The sequence below is a fragment of the Bos mutus genome, chromosome 22 (assembly GCF_027580195.1).
Source record: "Bos mutus isolate GX-2022 chromosome 22, NWIPB_WYAK_1.1, whole genome shotgun sequence".
NCBI lineage: Eukaryota > Metazoa > Chordata > Mammalia > Artiodactyla > Bovidae > Bos > Bos mutus.
In genome coordinates, this window is record NC_091638.1 from 70,079,157 (window position 1) to 70,104,193 (window position 25,037).

General features: G+C 38.0%; 1 protein-coding gene across 1 annotated transcript; it reads right to left on the reverse strand.

Moving 5' to 3' along the window:
• Positions 1–736: 736 nt before the first annotated feature.
• Positions 737–24,902, reverse strand: LOC102280858 (organic anion transporter 7). Its single transcript, XM_005894369.2, has 10 exons — positions 24,501–24,902; positions 23,712–23,815; positions 14,125–14,279; positions 13,854–14,022; positions 12,504–12,627; positions 4,656–4,771; positions 3,773–3,987; positions 2,288–2,396; positions 1,405–1,608; positions 737–797 (listed from the first exon to the last, which is right to left on the reverse strand). The coding sequence occupies exons 1-10, from the start codon at positions 24,900–24,902 to the stop codon at positions 737–739; spliced, it is 1,659 nt and encodes a 552-aa protein (XP_005894431.2).
• Positions 24,903–25,037: the final 135 nt, after the last annotated feature.

Consider the following 25,037-nt stretch of genomic DNA (forward strand, 5'->3'; position numbering starts at 1 on the left):
TCCAATGCATGAAAGTAAAAAGTGAAAGTGAAGGCGCTCAGTCATGTCTGACTCTTCGCGACCCCATGGACTGCAGCCCACCAGGCTCCTCCATCCATGGGATTTTCCAGGCAAGAGTACTGGAGTGAGGTAATTATTAGTCATTTATTTCCAAAGTTAGTTAGTGATACTTATTACATAATCATTTATTTCCATCAGTGATTTATGCTGTTCCAGTTTCCAAATTTCAAGTGTTCTACATGCCACAAGCCTATTCTGGATGTCTTTTGAGTTGTAAATGCATTTGCATTTCATTTCAGCCTGTACTGCCCCAAATACTTGCACCACCTTCCCTCCATTAACTTCATTTTTTGAATCTTGCCTATTATTAACCTGTAGATAAATTTGTAACTATTTTTCAAGTTGTTCCCCTAATAATTATTCCATCAATGACTGTGCCATTAATTGGAACAGAATCAATGGGTTTTAATGCTGTTCTGTCTCTCTATCCAGAAACATACATGTTTTATTATGATTCCTTTAAAAGCATCATGACTTTCCTCAAACTTCATATTATGATCAGTCATAGGTATTTTGTATGTAGTTACTTAGAACTGCAATTGTAAATGAGGTCCATTTTCCTATTGCATGTTTTTATTTATTTGTTTTCCAAATTTTACCAGTATTTGTGAATGACCCCAATTTTTCTTGTTTATCTTGCTCTTTGATTAGCAGATAGTGCCTGGAATGGAATTCCTTAAAATTGTGTCACTTTCATGAAAGTACCTTCTGGCTTTGCTTTTCTTGAGTCTTTTCTCCTAGAGCAAATACAATGAAAACAACAAAAGAACAAGATTAAAAAACATGGAAAAGGCACCTATGCCTTAAATTCTTTAGAGAAAATGGATTGTATTGGTCTGTGACTCCTTCTCCTAAGATATATTGTCATCTTAGAGAGAGGAGGGGCTCCTGCCCTCTCCTTGGTCTCCCTCGGGGACCTGCTTCAGTGACCATGGCAGGTCACAGACCTACATACACCAGTAATCTCAGAGAGCTTACTGCCCTCACTGGGCTGAGGGCTGCCAGGGCCTGAGGGGCGAGAATCTGATGTTTAAGTCTGTGCATGTTTGTAAAACACCTTCAGGGGTTGTTTATGTTACACTAGGGCACCTAATTTTGACTTCTTCATCACTAAACCTACTGGTGCCTACTGGTGCTGGTCTGGGTGGTCCAGGGAGCCTTGGGGAAGTCTGAGGTCACTGTGAGGAGGGATGAGGCTGTAGCTAAAGTGAAGGCACTGACCACCTAGAGAAATCTAGATGTAAGCCTTCCCCTGGGGACAATGACCTTGTATGGTGCCTTGGCCTCCTTAACACAGACCTGTATCACATAGCAACTGTAAGGGACAAGCAGGGGTTTACTCACTCCTTTTCCACTTCCTGGATGGAGTCAGGCAGAGGCTTATTCCTGGTTTCAGGTAGAAGTGGGACAACAAGGCCACCAAGGATGGAGCAGACTCCATAGATGATCCAGGGCAGGTGGGGGGAATACACTGTTAAGATCATCAAGAGGGGAGCCAGGGCTGCCCCAATATTAGAAGCAATTCCCAAGAATCCTGAAGCTGTTACCCTTGGAGTGAAAACAACAATACAAAAATAATCTGGTATAAATTCATACATGTAATATGAGATGTATTATTTTGCTTTGATTATGGGAGACCACATGGGGTTCCTAGGTGGAGTCAGAGGTAAAGAACCTGCCAGTGTAAGGGACTCAGGTTCAATCCCTGAGTTGGGAAGATCCCCTGGAGAAGGACATGGCAACCCATCAGTATTCTTCCTTGGAGAATCCTGTAGACAGAGCAGCCCAGTGGACTACAGTCCATAGGGTCACAAAGAGTCAGGCATGACTGAAGCAACTTAGCATGCCTGCAGGCATGGGAGACATCAGAGCAGTATTTAGACACATGAAGACTAATGATGTATTTTTACATTTAAAATATACTCTTATTTGCTCACAAATTTTTTCAAGTGCACGTGTTTTTTAAAAAGTCTTTGTCATTTAAAAATACTCTTACCCACAGCACCGTAATGGTTCAGCAGGTTATGGGAGATGATACATTAAAGGGCTTAACATGCCTAACAAAATTGAGATTTTGATTAAAATTTTGGCTCTAATTTTTATTATTAATACTACTATAATCAATGCTTTTGATAATGATTTAGATTAGTTTTCTTCCTTCTGTAAGTCTTAATTAGCTGGGAAAGGTCTGTTTTGACTCTGCTAGAGCTTCCATGAGCTTGTGTACCTGAGAACGGTGGGGGTTAGTTCATTTCCATGGGCAAAAGAACACATGAGAGTCACAGAAGAAACCGCTATTCCCAAAGCTGACACAGCCATACGCAGGGTCTGCATTTCTGGAGAAGAAGATCAGTGAGACTCAGGAAATCTGAGCTGAAGAAATCAACATCCCCCAAATTATAAGTGAAAAAGACACAGTTGGAAACATTTGCATGTGTTACTCAACATCCCCCAAATTATAAGTGAAAAAGACACAGTTGGAAACATTTGCATGTGTTAAATACATGGTAGAGAAAATGCATGTAATGGAAAATGTGCAGAGACTAATAGCTGAGAAATGTGACTTATCTGTATATTACAGCTTAATGAGAATTTTAAAACCTGAGTATTTGAATCAATTGTATCTGCATATCAGAGATCTTAGAAGTTTCCTAAAGATAGAGGAGGTGACAAAATCAAAATCCCAGAAAAGGTTTGCTTTCATTTATTCTGTCCAGTGTCTCCTCTGTCTTTCATGTATAACATAGGACTATCATATGAGCAATTACTGACAGATGTTAAGACTCATCAATATCCTTTAAAACTTGTGTGTTTACACAATATTGACATAGGGCTAGTAATGCAGTAAAGAATCATAAAAGAATGGGGCTCATGTTAATGGATAAGCTAGAAAATTGCCTGATCTAGAATAATATTTTAAGATTCAAGAATAAGGATCTGTTTTAGGGAAAAAATAGACTTTGGAAACCTCTGGAAAGATGTTTCAGACAGTCAGTTTTCTATCCCATTTAAAAAAAAAAATCATGAAAGTGTTACAACTTTGGAGTGGGCTCTGTTGAAAGGCAGCACATTTGCATTGAAGCTGATATTCAAGATGGGATCCTGTATAAATGCCACTGCACTGGGAGTTACCTGAACCATGGTGACCATCTGGCTTCCCCTATTCATTGCATACGGTCATTTAATTTAGTAACATGGATTTTAAGAGAGGCTCTTAACAGCTTAATGCATTTTCCCCTATTCTACACATCTACTATGCTTGAAGGGAAGGGATTAAAAATACCTTGGAGTCAAGATGACAACCTGGAACCAGGTTGAAGTTATGGTGACCTAATTCCGGACACATGAGTGGATACATAGAGTCAGGTAGTAAAGTGTCACTGACACTGTTGTAACAGGAAAGAGACCAGACAGAGGAAGTGGCAGTATTGTGTCCTCATATGAGATACAATTTGATTGGCCAAAGGGTAAGTGATCAATTGCTGTCCCAGGTACCAATTACCAAATACATATCAGATATGATGAAGACAACTAGTTGTCTGAACTGTCTGAACTATTTTGCAGCCACTTAATGGCAGAATCTATCCTAAATCCTCAGACTGGTTTTGGAGAATCCTTAGAACCTAGCCTTCACTTCCTACTGGCTTCAGATTCTGTCTTCAAATACCCGGGGTAAGACATTTTCTTATTTCAACCTGTGCTCTTTTCTCACCTTGAGGCACAAATGTGATGGCCAGAATGGAGATTCCAAGAAGAAACAGGAAGAGTGTCTGGCTTACTTGACGGCCCAGGTGATTCAGCGCCCAAAAAGCAACACAATTGGCTGGGAGGTTGACTGCACCAAAAAGAACTTGGAACAGGAAAACATTGCTCCCCATATACTGGAGGTGGAGAATCAGACCAAAAAATGACATGAAGTTTGCAAATCTGTGGTGAACAAAGATGAACAACATTTACCATAAGGTTTGTCTTACAAATGATGATCCAAACTATTAACCAAGCAGCCAGCAGTTGGTTTTAAAGTATAAAAACATGATAGGTTTTAGGAAATATTTCCTTACACAGTGATGATTTTAAAACTATAAGATAGTTATATATTTGGAGCTCCTAATCATTGTTATGTTTTGGAGGAGGATTTGGAGTATTTTTGTGGAAGACACATGATGGAACCTTCCAGGGCTTTAGAGTTTTTCTGTATCTTTATCTGGGTGATGGTTGCATATTTACATATGGAAATATTCATCAGGCTATATATTCTTCTTCATTTTATGGTTTGTAATTTTACCTTAATTAAAATGAAAACAAACAAGTGAAGAGAGTTAAAGCCAACATTGTATCATGAGAATGTCTGAAGTTCTTAGCCTCTGTTTCCAGTGATGAACTTGGTAGGGTGATACGCTAAACAGAACTCTATGTTGTATACCTAGCTCTGGGTCAGTCTTTTCATAACCCTTTGACTATTCAACACAGTAGTTATCATTATGGCTTTCTCTCTGTTTTATCTCAGATCTGTTCCCACCATGTTGCTCTTTTGATAAGGAATAGATTCATGTCGCCACTATTTTAACATCTCTCATGCACTGTGTGAAGCCCACCTTACAAAGGACAGGAGACAGATCCTTTTACGCAGGTTGGGTGTGCGGAACAAGTCAAACACAGAAGATTTGATCTGTGCTGCCTCCAGCTCCTCCTGCATGGCAGATCTCAGGACCTTTAACAACAACAAACTGTTCAGTTGTCATACAGTGGTCGGCATTGTGAGGCCCCCAACAGAGGACAAGATAGACGACTTCCTTTTCTGTCTACTGCAAAATGTAGTCATTGAAAATGTAACGATGGGTGTAAAAGTGATATGAATAGAGAATTACTGAGTTAAAAGGGACTGAAGGAAATTATGTAGCACCAAAAATATTTAAACACAGGATTTGAGAGGGCTGCAGGGCATTGGAAAGGGATTATATGTCAGATATGCAGATAAGAAAGGGAATCAAATCAGGCTTACTTGGATAATGGTCCAAAGCTCCATTTGTGCCAGATGGGCATGAAAGACCTGGAAACTAAGCTTGGCTATCAGCTGGCTGTCCCTTGCAGAAAAACTGTTTATCTCAGGGAAAAGAACATTTCCTGAGATTCTTTGTTTTGGTTCTTTGTTCAGTCACTTTTTGGGGAGTTCCTGGCACGTTGTGCCTCCATGAATGAGATGCCTAGAGTTAAATCTGAGGATGAAATCAGGAGAGATCTTGGAGTAGAATGATTTATATTCAGAACTGGTTATAATATGGAGTTACTTAATAGTCCTGCAATATGCTAGGTATATACCTTGAGAAATGTGATTAAATATTTATAAAACTCAATTCACATCAACAGCTCAATGAACATGAATTTGCGAAACTCCAGGAGATAGTGGAGGACAGAGAAGCCTGGAGTGCCACAGTCCATGGAGTTACAAAGAATTGGACGTGACTTAGTGACCAAACAACTACAACAACAAAAAGAACAAGTAGAGGAATCAGAGTAGGAGAAGAGTAGGTGGAGAAAAATAATAGCATTTCTCTCACAAGGATTTCCAGGGCCATACATGAGGCTATAAATGTGTATATGGAATTGTATCCAATTTATCTCAGATACCTATTTATTAGTTATTCAAACAATATAGACTTAATTCTTATCCCACCTCTACAAATGAAAAAATACCATAAAGTCCATTGGAATAATTTCATGAGGAATTCAGAGAAGTGAAAGCCCACCTTAACTGAGTACCTACAAATGCAATAAGATCCTTTCAGTTATAACCTGAGTAGTGAAAATATTGGACTTAGGCTTTTAGAAGAAAGGAGTCAGGATTGCGTCTTGGATGATAATGTAAGTTTAGTTCAGTTCAGTTACTCAGTCGTGTCTGACTCTTTGCAACCCCATGGACTGCAGCAGGTCAGGCTTCCCTGTCCATTACCAACTCCTGAAGCTTGCTCAAACTCATGTCCATTAAGTTGATGATGCCATCCAACCATCTCATCCTCTGTCAGCCTTTTCTCCTCCTGCTTTTAATCTTTCCCAGGATCAGGGTCTTTTCCAATGGGTCAGTTCTTTGCATCAGGCGGCCAAAATATTGGAGTTTCAGTTTCAGCACCAGTCCTTCCAATGAATATTCAGGACTGATTTCCTTTAGGATGGACTGGTTGGATCTCCTTGCAGTCCAAGGGACTCTCAAGAGTCTTATCCAACACCCGGTTCAAAAGCATCAATTCTTTGGCACTCAGCTCCCTTTATAGTCCAACTTTCACATCCATACATGACTGCTGGAAAAACTGTAACTTTGACTGGATGGACCTTTGTTGGCAAAGTGATGTCTCTGCTTTTTAATATGCTGTCTAGCTTGGTCATAGCTTTTCTTCCAAGGAGCAAGTGTCTTTTAATTTCATGGCTATAGTCACCATCTGCAGTGATTTTGGAGCCCAAGAAAATAGTCTGTCACTGCTTCCATTTTTTCCACTTATTTGCCATGAAATGATGGGACCAAATGCCATGATCTTAGTTTTCTGAATGTTGAGCTTTAAGCCAAATTTTTCACTCTCCTCTTTCACTTCCATCAAGAGGTTCTTTAGTTCTTCACTTTGTGCCATAAGGGTGGTGTCATCTGCATATCTGAGTCATTGATATTTCTCCCGGCCATCTTGATCCCAGCTTGTGCTTCATCCAGACCGGCATTTCACATGATGTACTCTGCATATAAGTTAAATAAGCAGGGTGACAATATACAGCCTTGATGTACTCCCTTCCCAATTTGGAACCAGTCCGTTGTTCCATGTCTGGTTCTAACTGTTGCTCCTTTACCTGCATACAGATTTCTCAAAGGGCAGGTAAGGTGGTTTGGTATTCCCATCTCTTTCAGGATTTTCAACAGTTTGTTGTGGTCCACACAGTCAAAGGTTTTGGCAGTCAATAAAGCAGAAATAGATCTTTTCCTGGAACTCTCTTGGTTTTTCAATGATCCAGCAGATGTTGGCAATTCAATCTCCGGCCTCTTCTAAATATTCATACCACTCATAACACTATCCTGGGTTAAAATGCATGAAACAGCCCCTGTTTGAACCCTTGCCCAGTTGTGTCCTGGAATCAGTGTGAAAATTCATAAAAGCCCTTTGTTAAATTTTTAGATAGTTTGTTAAGCAGTTACCATCCTGTTGGTGGCTTGAAACTGACTATGGTGGTAACATTCACATCACAGAAATTGATCAGCACCACAAATCTGAGACCTATGGCTTTTTTTTCTTCCTGTAACTAAAGTGTTAAACATTTTCCAGCACACCCTGGCTTGACCCCCACTGTAAGTTCTCTGCTATCTGTAAGAGAATCGCTTTACATTTCCTGTTTTTCAGTCACTCAGTTGTATCCTACTCTTTGTGACTCCGTGGACTGCAGCACTCAAGGTTTCCCTGTCCTTCACCATTTCCCAGAGCTTGTTCAAACTCATGTCCATTGAGTCAGTGATGCCGTCCAACCATTTCATCCTCTGTCGTCCCCTTCTCCTCCTGCCTTCAATCTTTCCCAGCATCAGAGTCTTTTCTAACAAGTCTGCTTTTTGCATCATATGGCTGAAGTAGTGGAGTTTCAGCTTCAGCATCAGTCCTTCCAATGCGTATTCAGGATTAATTTCCTTTAGGATTGACTGGTTTGATCTCCTTGCAGTCCAAGGGACTCTCAAGAGTCTTTTCCAACACCACAGTTCAAAAACATCAACTGGGTAATGGTGTATGATCTTTTTAATTGTTGAATTTGGTTTTCTAACATCTTGTTGATGATTTTTCAGCTATACTCTTCAGGAATGTTGGCCTATATTTTTTTCTTTTCTTTTCTTATGGTATCTTTGTATCATTTTGGTGTCAGGATCATATTGGCCTGACAAAATGAATTTAGAAGGTTTTTCCATTTCTAAAGTTTAAGAAAAGCATAGACTTTAAATGAATGGATGAAAAAAGACATTCCATGAAAATGATAACCAAAATAGAGCAGGGATAGTCACCTTGTATAGATAAAATAGACTTTAATCAAAAACTGTCACAAGAGACCAAGAAGGTAATTTATAATGGCAAAAGGGTCAATCTAACACAAATATATGACATATAACCTACAAAGACTGAACTGAGAAGAACTAGAAAGCCTCAATAGATGCATAACTAATAAACAGCATGAGGCAGTAATTAAAAATTCCAGAAATAAAAGCTTAATATTATATAGCATTACAGATGAATTCTACCAAACATTTAAAGAATTAATATGAATCTTCTCAAACTCTTCCAAAAAATAGAAGATAGAAATCCTTCTAAATTAATTTTGTCAGGCCACTATGATCCTAACAGCAAAGTAAGATAAAGAAACCATAAGGAAAGAAAAGAAAAAAAAAAATACAGGCCAACATTCCTGAAGAATATGGTCAAAAAAATAAGCAACAAGATGTTAGCAAACCAAATTTAACAGCATATTAAAAAGATCATACACTATTACCCAGTGGGCTTTATTCCTGGGATGCAAGGATGGTTCAGTACAAGCAAATAAATGTGATACACCAAAGTAGCAGAATGAAGGCTAAAGATCATACGATTCTCACAATAAATGCTGAAAATGCATTTGACAAAATTCAACACACTTCCATGGCAAAAATTCTCAACAAATTAAATACTGAAGGAACTTCCATTAAAGGCCATGTATGAAAAGCCCACAGCTAACATCATACTCTATAATGAAAAGCTGAAAAAATTTCCTCTAAGATCTGGAACTAGACAAGGATTGCACTTCAGTTCAACATAGAATTGGAAGTTCTGGCCAGAACAATTAGATAAGAAAAAAATAAGGCATCCAAATCAGAAAGAAAGAAGTAAAATGATCTTTTTTTTAGACAACATGATCTTATTTGTAGAAAAACCTAAACACATATCCAAAAAGTTGTTAAAAGTGAACTCAGTTAATTTGCAGGATAAAAGTTTAACATATAAAATCAGTTGTATTTCTATACACCAGCCACAAGCTATCTAAAAATAACATTAGGAAGACAGTCCTATTTGCAATATCATCAAAAACAATAAAGCATTTAGGGATAAACTTGACCAAGGAGGTGAAAGACTGGCATATTGAAAACATTGAAGAAAGAAATTAAGGCAGATACAAGAAACTTAAAAGACATCCATGCTCATGGATTAAACAAATTAGTATTGTTAAGATGTCCATACAACACAAAGCAATATGCAGATTCAATAAATCCCTGTCAAAATCCCATTGACATTCTCTACAGAAATAGAAAAAAAAACACCCTAAAATTCATATGTAAATACAGAAGACCCCCCTGACAGTCAAAGCATTTTTGAACAGAAACAAAGCTGGAAGCATCACATATTCTTGTTTCAAAATATATAACAAAGCCACAGGTATCAAGAGCATGATACTGGCATAAAGACATATAGACCAGTAGAACAGAATAGAGAGCCCAGCAATAGACTCATGCATATACAGACAATTGATTTCTGACAGTTGTGCCAAGAATTCACAATGGGGACAAGATTGTCTTTAATAAATGGTGTTTATTAAAATTGGATATCTACATGCAAAAAATGAAATTGGAAATTTACCTTACACTATGCACCTGTGGGTGATTCATGTCAATGTACGGCAAAAGCCACAACAATATTGTAAAGAAATTATCCTCCAATTAAAATAAAGTAAGTTAAGAAAATAAAAAATCAACTTAAATAGATTAAAGAATAAAAACCTAAAGTATAAAATTGCTAAAGAAAATATAGGAGAGAAGCTTGTTGATATTGGTCTTGGCAATGATTTTTTGGTTCTGACACCACAAGCACAGATAATAAGCAAAAATAGACAAATGGTACTATATCAAACTGAAAAGCCTTTACACAGCTAGGAAATAATTGACAAATTAAAAAGCAACTGCAGACTGGAAGCAAATATTTGCAAGCCATGTGTCTTATAGAGGGTTAATATCCAGAATATATAGGAAACTCCTACAACTCAGTAGTGAAAAACCCAAATAATTCAATTAAAGTTCTGTCTAGTCAAAGCTATGGTTTTTCCAGTAGTCATGTATGGATGTGAGAGTTGCATTATAAAGAAGGCTGAACAATGAATAACTAATGCTTTAGAAGATGCTGGATATATGGTAAAACCAATACAATATTGTAAAGTTAAAAAATAAAATAAAAAAGATGCTGGAGATGACTCTTGATGAGTTCCTTGGACAGTAAGGAGATCAAACTAGCCAAACCTAAAGGAAATCAACCCTAAATTTTCATTGGAAGGACTGATGCTGAAGCTCCAATACGTTGGCCACCTGATGTGAAGAGCCGACTCATTGGAAAAGACCCTGATGCTGGAAAAGATTGAAAGCAGGAGGACAAGGGTACGGCAGAGGATGAGATGGTTGGATGGCATCACCAACTCAATGGGCATGAGTTTGAGCAAACTCCAGGAGATAGTGAAGGACAGGGGAGCCTGGCCTGCTGCAGTCAATGGGCTCGAAAAGAGCTGGACATGACTTCGCAACTGAGTGACAACAAAAAATGGGCATACAAACTGAACAGACCTTTCTGCAAAGACCACATACAAATGGCCAACAGGTACATTAAAAAGTGCTTGACATCACTAATTGTTAAGGAAAGGCAAATCAAAATTACGAGTTACCACTGCACACCAGTTAGAATGGTTATTATAAAAAAAGTAATAAGTATTGGTGAAGATGTGGAGAACAGGGTACCCTTGTACACTGTTGCTGGGAATGTGAAATGCTGTGGCCACTATGGAAACAGTAGGGAGGTTCCTCAAAAAATTGAGACCAAAACTAGCATGTTATCCTGTAATCCTTCTTCTGGATATACATTCAGAGGAATTGAAATCAGGATCTTGAAGAGATATCTGCCCTCATATGTTCATTGGATCATTATTCCCAATAGTTAAGATATGGAAACAAATGTCCATTCATGGATGAATAGAAAAGGAAAGTGCCATCTATATATATGCAAAATGGTATATTATTCAGCAATAAAAGTAAAGAAATTTTGCCATTTGCCACAGTGTGATTAACCTAGAGGATATTATGCTACAAAAAATAAGCCATGTGCAAAAGAACAAATACTACCAGATACCACTTATACAAGGAATCTAAAATAGTCAAACTCAAAGAAGCAGAGAGTTTCTGAATAGTGCTTGCCAGGTGCTGGGGGATGTGAGAAATGGGACAATATTTATCATAGAGTACAAAGTTTAAGTTGAGCAAGATAAATCAATCCTAAAGGAATCTATAGCATTATGTCTAGGGTTATAATACTGTACTGTGCACTCAAAATTTGCTGTGGTGGGAGGTCTTACATTGTGTTATCACAAAAAATAATAAATAAAGAAGGATGGAGAAAGTTTTAGGAGATAATGGATATGTTTATTGTATAAACTGTGGTGATGATATTCAGATGTATACTAACTTGCAAATCCATCAAGTTGTACATTAAATAGGTACAGTTCTTTGTATGTTAAAACCTCAATAAAGTGATTTCAAAAAACTGATCAGATGTGCCAGTGAGTGAACTTGCAGAAATGTTTTATTGTTCTTGTTTGACTGTCTAGCCCCTAACCTTCTCTTTTTCCTATTAACAAGGGCAGATGATTTCTCCTTGTCTCTATTAGCATTCTTTCCATTCTCTTATCATTGCAAACAAAAAAAAGTTAATAATGGCCTTCCCTTATAACTCAGTTGATAAAGAATCCACCTGCTGCAGGAGACCCTGGTTCAATTCCTGGGTTGGGAAGATCCCGCTGGAAAAGGGATAGACTACCAACTCCAGTATTCTTGGGCTTCCCCGGTTGCTCAGCTGGTAAAGAATCTGCCTGCAATGTGGAAGACCTGGCTTCAGTCCCTGGGTTGGGAAGATCCCCTGGAGAAAGGCAAGACTATCCACTCCAGAACTCTGGCCTGAAGAATTCCAGGGACTGTACAGTCCGTGGGGTCGCAAAGAGTTGGACACGACTGTTTTTCACTTTCACGTGCTCTTTTCTGCATGGTCACTAAGCTGCCCTTCTTCTTGACTTACCATCTTGACAAAAAAAGCCATTGGAATGTTAATTGGAAAGAAATGGATTAGGTTGTGTTTTTTTGTTTGTTTGTTTTTTACTTTCTCTAACACAAAGGGTGATCAATACACAGTCTTTACAATCATACATACTAAGTGCTTTCTGCCTCTGTTGAGTGAAATATCTGTGTTCAGTCCCTTCAGCAGCATCATGCTCTCTCTTAATATTCACTCAAACAATGTGGGCAGCTATTGAAGACGAGGACAATGAGCTAAGTAGACCCCAACCACACCTGTGTTCCCACCCTTTATTCACTTGGACACCGACTAGGGTGTATGTCAGGTCACGTCATCCCAATCCCCTCTCCTGTTCACCTCCATGGTTAGGGCGTCTCCAGCATTCTTCTTTCCATTCCTGTGTGCAGCTTTCTTAAGTTCCTTTAAGCCCTCCTCAGGTCTGTTGGTGATAATCAGCCACCGAGCAGACTCTGCCAGCCACCTGATCAAAGAAGAGAACAGAGGTACAACCAACTCTCATTTCCTCATTTTTTCACATACCTTTTTTTTCCTGAAATACCTCTCCCCTTCCATCTAATGCCTACCTCTTGTTTTGTTACACCAGAAAATATAATGTATATTCTCTCATACCATAACTAGGGGCTTCCCTGATAGTTCAGTTGATAAAGAACCCACCTGCAATGCAGGACAGCCCGGTTTGATTCCTGGGTTGAGAAGACCCTCTGGATAGACTACCCATTCCAGGATTCTTGGGCTTCCCTTGAGGTTCAGCTGGTAAAGAATCCACCTGCAATTTGGGAGACCTGTGTTCGATCCCTGGGTTGGGAAGATCCCCTGGAGAAGGGAAAGACTATCCACTCCAGTATTCTGGCCTGGAGAATTCCATGGACTGTATAGTCCATGGAGTCGCCAAGAGTCAGACATGACTGAGCGACTTTCACTTTCACCATAACTAGGAAACGCTGAAGATGACCTCTGCATGCAGAAACGTTTACTGCCAGAGTATAGACTTGGAGTCATAGTGTTCCCTTCCTATGATTCAGAGGGACAGTATCAGTTTTAGCAAATAAAATATTGTGTTTAGTTAAATTTGAATTTAGATTACTAGTGAATACGAGTAAACCTTGAGTACCACTATGTCCCATGCCATATTTTGTGCATACACTAAAAAGTATTTGCTGTTTATTTGAAATTTTAATTTAATGAGACACTGTATTTTTATCAGGTTAGTAAATAAAAATACAGAAAAGTATTGAAAGTGTTAGATTTTAGTTGTGCCCAACTCTTTGCGACCTTTGGACTGTAGCCCTCCAGGCTCCTTTGTCCATGAAATTCTCCAGGCAAAAATATTGGAGTGGGTAGCCATTCCCTTCTCCAGGGGATATTCCTGTTCTAGGGATCAAACCCGGGTCTCTTGCATTGCAGGCAGATTATTCACCATCTGAGCCACCAGGTAATCACTCAGGCTCCATTCAGTATTGGGGGTTACTATATAAAAATTTCGTGTTTTATCTAAAATTCACATTTACCTGAATGTCCTTGATATTATCTTGTAACACTAACTGTTCTACTTCTTTAATTGTACACAGGGCACAGATTAGTTAAGCATGTGTTCAAATATTGACTAAGACCAATCAGAATTCTTGCATCCTAACTCCATGTGCCTTGCATCTAGGGTCTTCTCAGATAAAGAAAGAAATTTTATACCTTGAGGAAAGAAATAAGACAAATAATGGTACAGAAAACACCAGCTGAAGGGTGTGCCAGTCTCGAATGGCAAAAGCGAGTCCTCCCAGGATGATCTGGCCCAAGCAAGCGGCACAGATCGACAGGGTCATTCCCATGACTTGGAATCGGGGCACTGTCCATTCTACAACTGAAAGAAAACACAAGCAGGATCTTGACTTCAGACAAAGTTAGAATTCAAAAGTCAAATTGAAGGCTTGGAAAATGTCAAAGACCCAAAGTTTTGACTTACTAAGAACAGTACAATTTGTCAGGATGCTCATGGTAGAAAACCCAGCCAAGAAGCGTAGCGAGCAGTAAATGAGGTAGGTGGGAGCAAAGGCTGCACTGGTGTCAGTAATGGCAAGCTGGAGCAAACAGCATCTGAAAATTAACCTCCTCCCAAACCTGAGAAATGGAAACAGGTTAGATACAGTAGTAGTAACAACAGTATAGTAGAAATGAAAAAAAAAAAAAAAAAAAAGAATACACACTTTGAAACTTAGGGGATGTTTTCTAATTTTCTTCTTATTATTTTCTTTTTTAAAATTTTCTGTTTTTCTTCCTCCTACCTTGTTTTTTTTTAAATTAAATGTATTTATTTTAATTGGAGGCTAATTACTTTACAATATTGTGGTGGTTTTTGCCATACATTGACATGAATCAGCCATGGATGTACATGTGTCTCACCATCCTGACCCCCTCCCACCTCCCTCCCCACCCCATCTCTCTGGGTTGCCCCAGAGCACCAGCTTTGAGTGCCCTGCTTCATGCATCAAACACACTGGTCATCTATTTTACATATGGTAATATACATGTTTCAATGCTATTCTCTCAAATTATCCCACCTTTGTCTTCTCCCACAGAGTCCAAAAGTCTGTTCTTTATATCTGTGTCTCTTTTGCAGTCTTGTATATAGGGTCGTCATTACCATCTTTTTAAATTCCATATATATGTGTTAATATACTGTATTGGTGTTTCTCTTTCTGGCTTACTTCACTCTGAATAATAGGCTCCAGTTTCATCCACCTCAATAGAACTGACTCAAATGTGTTCTTTTTTATAGCTGAGCAATATTCCATTGAGTATATGTACCATAACTTCCTTATCCATTCGTCTGCCGATGGACATCTAGGTTGCTTCCATGTCCTAGCTTTGTAAACAGTGCTGCAATGAAATTTTGTTGAGATATAATTGAAATACAGCACTGGACAAGTTTAAGGTATACAGGATAATGATTTGCCTCATGTCATGAAATGATTATCACAATAAATTTAGTGAACATTCATCATCCCCTATAGATGCAAATTTAAAGAAAGGGAAAATTTTTTTTTCTGTGTGATGAGAACTCAGGATTTATTGTCTTAACAGCTTTCATATATAACATGCAGCCATGTTAATTATATTCATCATGTTATACATTGCATCCCTAGTACTTATAACTGAAAGTTTCTACCTTTTGACTGCTTTCATCCAATTTCCCCTCTTCTCATGTCTGCCTCTGGTAATAAAGCTTTCTGTGAGTTTGTTTGCTTTTGGAGCCTAACTGACCTACAATACTAGGTCAGTTCCTATTACACAACATAGTGATTCAGTATTTCTATACATATCAAAATGATCACCATGGTAAGACAAGCTTGTCTCCATACAAAGATATTACATAGTTAATGACTGTACTCCCCACACTGTACATTTCATATCCTTGGCTCATTTATTGCACACCTGGAAGTTTAAACCTCTTAGTCTCCCTCATCATTTTCCCCCCCACATCCCTGTCCCTCTAGAACCACCTGATTGTTCTCTTTATCCATAACTGTTTCTGTTTTGTTCATCGTTTTCTTTTTATATTCTACATATTAGTGAAGTTGGCATTTGTCTTTGTCTGAATTGTTTCTTCATCCATGTTGTCACAAATGGAAAGATATCATTCTTTTTCATGGCTGAGCAATATTCCATTTTAGGGCTTCCCAGGTGGCACAGTGGTAAAGAATCTGCCTGCCAATGCAGGAGCTGCAAGAGATGTGGGTTTGATTCCTGGGTTGGGAAGATCTCCTGGAGCAGGAAATGGTAACCCATTCCAGTATTATTACCTGGAAAATTCCATGGACAGAGGCCTGGAGAGCTACAGTCCAAGGGTTTGCAAAGAGTCAGACATGTTTTCTCAATACTGGTTCCTGAGGAGGGCCATCTATTTCCATTGTATATTCTTTAATTGCCCATAGACATGTGATGAGTTTGTTTCTGGGCTTTCTATTGGGTCCTATTGATCTGTGTGTCTGGTTTTGAGCTCGTATAAAACTTTGATTACTGTACCTTTGTAGTGTAGTTTGTTTTATTTATTTATTTATTATTATTATTATTTTTTACTTTACAATATTGTATTGGTTTTGTCATGCATCAACATTGTCCACCATGGGTGTACACGTGTAGTGTAGTTTGAAATCAGAAAGCATGACACTCCAGCTTTGCTCTTCTTTCTCAGGATTGCTTTGGCTGTTGGGGGGTCTTTCATGCTTCCATATAAGTTTTAGAATTATTTATTCTAGTTCTGTGAGAAATAACTTTGGTAATTTGATAGGGAGTGCATTGATTTTGGGCATCACCTTGGGCAGTATGTTCATTTTAGCAATTTTTATTCTCTAATCCTTGAGGACAGTTTATCTTTCCTCTTTTGTGGTTGTTTTCCATTTCTTTCATCAATGACTAATAGTTTTCCAAGTACAGATATTGTACCCCTTCATTTGGACTTATTCTTAGGATTTTTATTCTTTTTGATGCAACTGTAAATGGGATTGTTTTCTTAATTTTTCTTTCTGATTGTTAGTATACAGAAATATAACAGATTTCTGTAAATTAATTTTATATCCTGCTGCTGCTGCTAAGTCGCTTCAGTTATTTCCGACTCTGTGCGACCCCATAGATGGCAGCCCACCAGGCTCCCCCGTCCCTGGGATTCTCCAAGCAAGAACATTGGAGTGGGTTTGCCATTTCCTTCTCCAATGCATGAAAGTGAAAAGTGAAAGTGAAGTCACTCAGTCGTGTCCAACTCTTCGCGACCCCATGGACTGCAGCTTACCAGGCTCCTCCGTCCATGGGATTTTCCAGGCAAGAGTACTGGAGAGGGATGCCATTGCCTTCTCCTTATATCCTGCAACTTTGCCAAATTCATTGATGGGTTCTAGTAGCTTTTTGGTAGCATCTTTAGGATTTTCTGTTTATGGTGTCATATTATTTAAAAACAGTGACAGTTTTACTTCTTCCTTTACAATTTGGATTCCTTTTCTTTTTTTTTTTTTTTTTTAATTTGATTGTTGTGGCTAGGACTTCCAGTACTATGTAAATAAAAGTGAATAAAAGAGGTGAGGGAGGGTGTCCTTGTCTTGATCCTGATATTACTGGAAATGCTATCAATTTTCCACCATTGAGTATGATGTTAGTTAACTGTGGGCTTGTCACATATGGCCTTTAGTGTGTTGAGACATGTAACTTCTTTGTTGAGAGCTTTTATCATAAATAAATGTTGGATTTTTTCAAGGTTTTTCTGCATCTATCAAGATGATAATATGATTTTTATTCTTCAGTTTGTTAATGTGTTTTATTACACTGATTGATTTGCAGATACTGAACCACTGTTGCATCCCTACCCTGGGATAAATTCCATTTGACCATGGTGTATGATCCTTTTAATGTATTATTGATTTTTTTGCTCTGATATTTATTATTTTTTTCCTTCTGCTAACTCTGGGTTTTGTTTGTTCTTCTTTTTAGTTCTTGAGGTGTAAGGTTTGGTTATTATTTGAGATTTTTCTTGTTTTCTGAGGTAGACTTGTATAAATTTCCTCTTGGTACTGCTTTTGCTGATTTCCATAGATTTTGGATTGCTGTGTTTTCAGTTTCACTTGTCTCTAGGTATTTTTTTTTAATTTCTTCTTTGATTTACTCAGTGAACCATTAGTTATTTAGTGGCCTTTGTTTAACCTCCATATCCTTGTGTTTTTGGCAGTTTTTTTTTCTTATAGTGGATTTCCAGTCTCATAGTATTGTGGTCACAAAAGATGCCTGATAGGATTTCAGTTTTTTAAAATTTACTATTACTGGTTTTGTGACCTCTCATATGACTTATCCTGGATAATGTTACATGTGTACTTGAAAAGAATGTGTATTCTGTTTTTTGATGAGCTAATCTATATATACATATGTATATATATATACATATGTGTATATATATTAAGACCATCTGGTTTAATGTGCCATTTAATGCTGCTACTGATTTTCTGTCTGGATGATCTCTCCATTGGTATAATCAAGGTGCCGAAGTCCCCTATTACTATTGTGTCATGTCAATTTCTCCCTTTATGTCTGTTAATATTTGCTTTACGTATTTAGGTGCTCCTAATTTGGTGTTTTTTAAAGAACTTAATTTTTTAGGAGTTTTAGGTTGACTGCAACAATGAAAGGAAAATACAGAGATTTCTCAATATACCCTGCCCCTACTCATGCAGTGTCCCTACCTGTTTGCACCAATAGACACATTTGATGCAACTTATGAACCTACAATGATATGTCATTATTTTCCAAGGTTCATTAGGAATACATTAAGATGCACTCTTGCTATTGTACATTCTATGGGTTTTGACAAATGTAATGACATGTGCCCACTGTTACAGTGTCATAAAGAGTAGTTTCACTGCCCTAAAATACCTCTGTGTTCTGCCTATTCTTTTATTTTCCTCCTGTGTGTGCTGTGTGCTTGGTTGCTCAGTCGTGTCTGACTGTAGCCTGCCAGGCTCCTCTGTTCATGGGGATTCTCCAGGCAAGAATAATGGAGTGGGTTGCCATGCCTTCCTCCAGTGGCTCTTCCCAACCCAGGGATCGAGCTCAGGTCTCCCACATTGCAGGCGCACTCTTTACCATTTGAGCCACCAGGGAAGCCCTATTTTCCTCCTATCTACCACTTATCATTTTGCTGTTTCCATAGTTTTATCTTTTCCAGAATGTTATGTAGTTGGAATCATACAGTATATAGACTTTCCAGATTAGGTTCTTTCACTTTGCAGTATATATCTAAAGTTCTTCCATATCTTTTCATGGCTTGATAGTTCATTTCCTTTTAGCACTGAATAAGATCCTATGGCTTGATGTACCACAATTTGCTAAAATAAATGCATTTATCCATGCTTTCATCTTCTAAGTTTTGGCTTAGGAGATATGAATAAGGCTGCTATGAACATCCCAGGGTAGGTTTTGTGTGGACATAACTTTTCAGCTCCTTGGTAATTACCAAGGAGTATGATTCCTAGATTATTTGGCAAGAATGTGCTCAATTTTGTAAGAAACTGTCAACATGTTTTCAAAAGTGGCTATATTATTTTACATTCCCATCAGCAATGAATAAGAGAGAGTGCCTGCTGCTCTACATCTTTGCATTTGATGTGTATCTATCTATCTATCTATCTGTATAATAGGTATGTAGTAGTATATCATTGTTTTAGTTTGTATTTCCCTAAAGATATATGCTGTGGAGCATCTTTTCATATGTTTATTTGCCATCTGTACAACTTCTGTGGAGATGTCGTTCAAATTTTCTGACTATATTTTTTTAATTTAAATTCATTTATTTTAATTGGAGGCTAATTACTTTACAATATTGTATTGGTTTTCCATACATCAACATGAATCCACCACGGGTGTACACATGTTCCCCATCCTGAATCCGCCTCCCTCCTCCTTCCCCGTACCATCCCTCTGGGTCATCCTAGTGCACCAGCCCCAAGCATCCTGTATCCTGCATCAAACCCGGACTGGCGATTCATTTCTTATATGATATTATACATGTTTCAATGCCATTCTCCCAAATCATCCCACCCTTTCCCTCTCCCACAGAGTCCAGAAGACTGTTCTATATATCTGTGTCTCTTTTGCTGTCTCGCATACAGGGTTATCATTACCGTCTTTCTAAATTCCATATATATGTGTTAGTATACTGTATTGGTGTTTTTCTTTCTGGCTTACTTCACTCTGTATAATAGGCTACAGTTTCACCCACCTCATTAGAACTGATTCAAATGTATTCTTTTTCATGGCTGAGTAATACTCCATTGTGTATATGTACCACCACTTTCTTATCCATTCATCTGCTGATGGACATCTAGGTTGCTTCCAGGTCCTGGCTATTATAAACAGTGCTGCAATGAACATTGGGGTACACGTGTCTCTTTCAATTCTGGCTTCCTTGGTGTGTATGCCCAGCAGTGGGATTGCTGAGTCATAAGGCAGTTCTATTTCCAGTTTTTTAAGGAATCTCCACACTGTTCTCCATAGTGGCTGTACTAGTTTGCATTCCCACCAACAGTGTAAGAGGGTTCCCTTTTCTCCACACCCTCTCCAGCATTTATTGCTTGTAGACTTTTGGATTGCAGCCATTCTGACTGGTGTGAAATGGTACCTCATTGTGATTTTGATTTGCATTTCTCTGATAGTGAGTGATGTTGAGCATCTTTTCATGTGTTTGTTAGCTATCTGTATGTCTTCTTTGGAGAAATGTCTATTTAGTTCTTTGGCCTCTTTTTTGATTGGGTCATTTATTTGTCTGGAATTGAACTGCAGGAGTTGCTTGTATATTTTTGAGATTAGTTGTTTGTCAGTTGCTTCATTTGCTATTATTTTCTCCCATTCTGAAGGCTGTCTTTTCACCTTGCTTATAGTTTCTTTTGTTGTGCAGAAGCTTTTAATTTTAATTAGGTCCCATTTGTTTATTTTTGCTTTTATTTCCAATATTCTGGGAGGTGGGTCATATTTTAATTAGAACGTTCATTTTTCTTTTTTTAAGAGTTCTTTGTTTACATATGGCTATGGCTGATCATGTTGATATACGGCAGAAATCAACACACTGTTGTAAAGCAACTATCCTCCAATTAAAAACAGATAAATAAATTTCAAAGAGTTCTTTGTGTATTTTGGTTAACTATTCTTTTTCAGGTGTCTTTTGCAAGTATATTTTCCCAGTTTGTGGTTTGTCTTCTCATTCTTTTCGTTATACTTCTTTTTGTGCTGTGTGTGCTAAGTCACTCAGTCATGTCTGACTCTTTGCGATCCCATGGACTGTAGCCCTCCAGATTCCTCTGTCCACGGGGATTCTGTAGGCAAGAATACTGGAGTAGGTTGCCATGCCCTTCTCTAAGGGATCTTCCCAACCCAGGGATTGAACCCAGGTCTCCCACACTGCAGGTGGTTCTTTACCATCTGAGCCACTAGGGAAGCCTCATATTTCTTTTTAGTTGTAGTATAATACATAAAATATGATTGGCTATTTTAACCACTTTTGATTACATAGGTCACTCACTGGTATTACATTCATGATGTTAGGCAACCATCATCACTCTCTACTGCCAAAACTTTTCAAAATCCTCAGTAGAAACTTTGTACCCATTAAGTAATAACTCCTCATTCCTTTTTCTTCCCAGCTTCTGGTATCTCTAAGCTGCATTTTTCTTCATGAATTTTCCTAGTCTATATATTTTAGGTAAGTGGGATCATAAGCATTTGTTATATTTTGTCTGTCATTTTAGTTTACATGTTTTCATGGTCCTACAAGTTTTAGGATGATATACAGAACTTTATTTCTTTTTATGGCTGTACATATCACATTTTACCCATTTATCTGTTGATGGATATGTGTAGTTTTCACCTTTTGGCTATTGTGAATAATGTTGCAATGACAGTGTTTTATAAGCTATTTGAGTCCTTGTTTTCAACTCTTCTGATTTTATACTTAGCAATGAAATTGTTAGGTCATGTGGTTTCTCTAAATTTAATTTTTTGAAGACGCCAAAAGTATTTGTCATAGTGGTGGTACCAATTCACCTCCCCATCAACAATGTACAAGATTCCAGTTTTTCTACATCCTTGTGAAAGCGTGCTATTTTCCATTTTTTTGGATTATAGCAATCCTAGTACATGTGAAGTGGCATTTTATTGTGTTTTGACTTATAGTTTTAAAATGACATCATGTTGAGCATCTTTTTATATGCTTATGCCCTATATATATAACTTTATAAAAGAAATGTATATTCAAGACTTTTGCTCATTTAAAAATTGAGTTCTTTGTCTTTTTGTTGTTGAGTTGTAAGATATATAGTCTTATCCAGTTTTTATATAGTCTGGATATTAAACCCTATTCCATTGGTCTATTCACCTATCTTTATTCTTTATATATGATTTACAAATATTTTCTCCCATTAGACACATTATCTTTTCACTTTATGGATAATACCCTTTGATGTGCTGAAGTTTTTCATTTTGATGAAAGCCCACCTATTTATATCTTCTTTTGTTACTCACACTTTTAATGTTATATCTAAGAATCCATTGCCAAAGTCAAGAAAATTTACCCCTGTTTTCTTCTAAGAGTTTTATGGTTTTAGCTCTTTTATTAAAGTTGCGAATCCATTTTGTGTTAATATTTGCTTGGTTTTAGGTTTACTTGTATCTTTTGCTGTATGTCTAATTGGCACTGCTCTGTTTGTTAAACAGGGCCTATTTTACCCATTAAATGGGCTTGAAACTTTTTCAAAAATCAGTCAGCATAGATATATTGTTTAATTTTTATTTCTGCAAGGTAAACAGTTCTGTGTAATTGAGCTGTTAGAAATGAACACTCCGACTCTGAACACTTTTATACACTATGTATAATCTAACAGTTCTGTATTACTGAATGGATCAATGGAATAGGGCTTCATATCCAGACTTCCCTTGTGGCTCAGCTGGTAATGAATCTGCCCGCCATGTGGGAGACCTGGGTTCAATCCCTGGGTTGGGAAGATCCCCTGGAGAAGGGAAAGTATTCTGGCCTGGAGAATTCTCCAGTATTCTGGCCTGGAGAATTCCATGGATTACACAGTCCATGGGGCCGCAAAGAGTCAGACATAACTGAGCGACTTTCACTTTCACTTTCATATGTGTTACAGAACTGTTAGAAATGAACACTGTGACTCTGAACACTTTTATAAGGTACCTTTTAAAATAAGGTATCTTACCTTTAAAAAAAAAAAAAGATCATACACTCAGAATTCATTATTTTCAGCTGAGATAATAGATGACATTATGCTAGTAGATGGTAAGGAGCACCTTAATTCCCCATACCCTTTAGAGAAGACAGACTTGGGTGGTTGGTGGAATTGGTTGGGTTGTCTAATTCAGAAGTGTACTGTCAGGCACAGGATACTTCCATTTCTAAGACCACAAGTTGTGATAGAAGTTGTCATTAGATTAATTCCCCTACAAGGTTGAAATTTTTATGTTTACTGTGGTGTTTTAGAAAAATAAAAATCAAGGCCACTGAAATATTTTTTTATACACCACCAAGATACATTGCTATGTATAACACAGGTTTCATAGGAATGTCTACCAGCATATTTGAGAAATAAGGACATGATAACCATACTCTAAAAATCCACAAGCATGCAGATAAGAGACGTTAGGAGGGACTGAACACAGGTTGAATCTCATGACGTGAAACATGTTCCTCTCTGTTCCCATAGGCACCTATTTTCTTAATCTTTATAAGCTATGATGTGGCACCTCTGCTCCAAACCTCATCCTAAAACTGCTCCCATGTCTGATGGAGATGTTGTTTCTGTATCCCATACGCAATGCTCACAGCTGATAAAGTAGCAATTACCACACTGATAGCAATTCTCCATTTGTTTGTGTTTCTAGATCCCTGGGGACTAAGAAAGCCCCAGGACAGTGTAATTTGCAATAAATGTTTCTTAATGGAAGAATACTTATGAGTTCTTGAAAATACCTGAGTAAAGAGAGCTGTGATTCAGAGACACTCACCTGTCTGATAAATGGCCATATACGATGCTTCCCACCAGCATTCCAGCCATGAATAAGAATTTGGCCATTGATTTTAGTGACTGAGATTCACATACCAGGTCCCACTGGAAGAGAAAGAAAGCAGCAAAGGAGAGCTCCACGATTTATAACCTCTCAGTGGAAACCTGATTGAAGCAGTTTAAACAATTCACATGGTTGTTTATTTTATCCCCTTTTCCCTCTCCAGCTTCCTTTTTTACATTAGCTGATTTTTACTATTCAAGTCTCAGCTTAAATATAACTTCTTTTAGGAAGCCTTCTCTAAAGCTGTTAGATTTAACAATGCCTTGTTTTGTTCCATATTAAGTGGTCCTCAATCTTGGCCATAGTGTGCAATATTTGAGGGCCTTAAAAAGTTTCCTGATGCCAGAATTTCATCACAGGTCTTCTTATATGGCTGCTTTAGGATACAGTGCTTGGAGGTTTCCATCAATATCTCTGATATTTCTAATTTACGAGCAAGGCTGAACATTAACGATCTTTTAAACACATCACATAAATTACTTTCTTAACCTTTGGTCTTTCTAACAATAAAAGCCATATAATAGCAAGGTCACATCTGTTTTTGAGTTCATTAAATTTATTAAATATATAGGTGTTTGGCATTCAATAAAGAAGTAATTAATATTTGCTGAAAGATTGAAGAATGAGCACCTAATAGTGACTAAAAAGGCTAGAAACTTATTTGTTACTCAGTTACCCTTAAAGACTCAGACCATATACTCACAAGACATAAATGAGGCCTCTTACCTCAGTCACGATAGTGGAGGTGAAGATGCTTTGGTCATATACCCAGCCGTCCACACAGGACTCTGTGTCCAGGTCAGTTATGTTGGGGAAGGTCCTGTTAAGGTTAAGGAGCTGCCACTGGGGGCGGCTGAAGCGACGACACTTCTCTGGCCTCAGGTTTGAGTCCAGTGGGATGGAGATTCTCAGGAGGGCATCAGGGCTGAGGGTCCCAGTGGCATTAGCAGAGTCAGTATTATTGTTGAGAATGTGGACCCAACATTGATGACCAGGGACAGCTGCAGTGAAGTTCTCCAATAGAATATGAGGGTAGGTGATGAGGCTGGAGATACAAAGCAAAAGCATCTGAAGGATCTGGAATCGCCCCAGGCCTCCAACTTGATCCAGGAGGTCCTGAAAGGCCATCGAGGCTGAGCAGTGATCCCCAAGAGGAAGCAAAATGACTATTTAGAGGAGTTCAAAGAGAGGAAAACTTTCACTATGTCACACACTAAGTGTGTATTGATCCTGATCTCAATGTTAGCTCAGTGGGTCCTGGGT

What these genes read in the sequence shown, in the direction of transcription:
- LOC102280858 (XM_005894369.2), bottom strand. Translation starts at nt 24,902, where the DNA reads ATGGCCTTTCAGGACCTCCTGGATCAAGTTGGAGGCCTGGGGCGATTC. An exon ending in CCTCCACTATCGTGACTGAG is followed by an intron (nt 23,816 to 24,500) that starts GTAAGAGGCCTC and finishes TTTCTCTTCCAG; the next exon opens with TGGGACCTGGTATGTGAATC. An exon ending in TGTCTCCTGTCCTTTGTAAG is followed by an intron (nt 3,988 to 4,655) that starts GTGGGCTTCACA and finishes TGTTCACCACAG; the next exon opens with ATTTGCAAACTTCATGTCAT.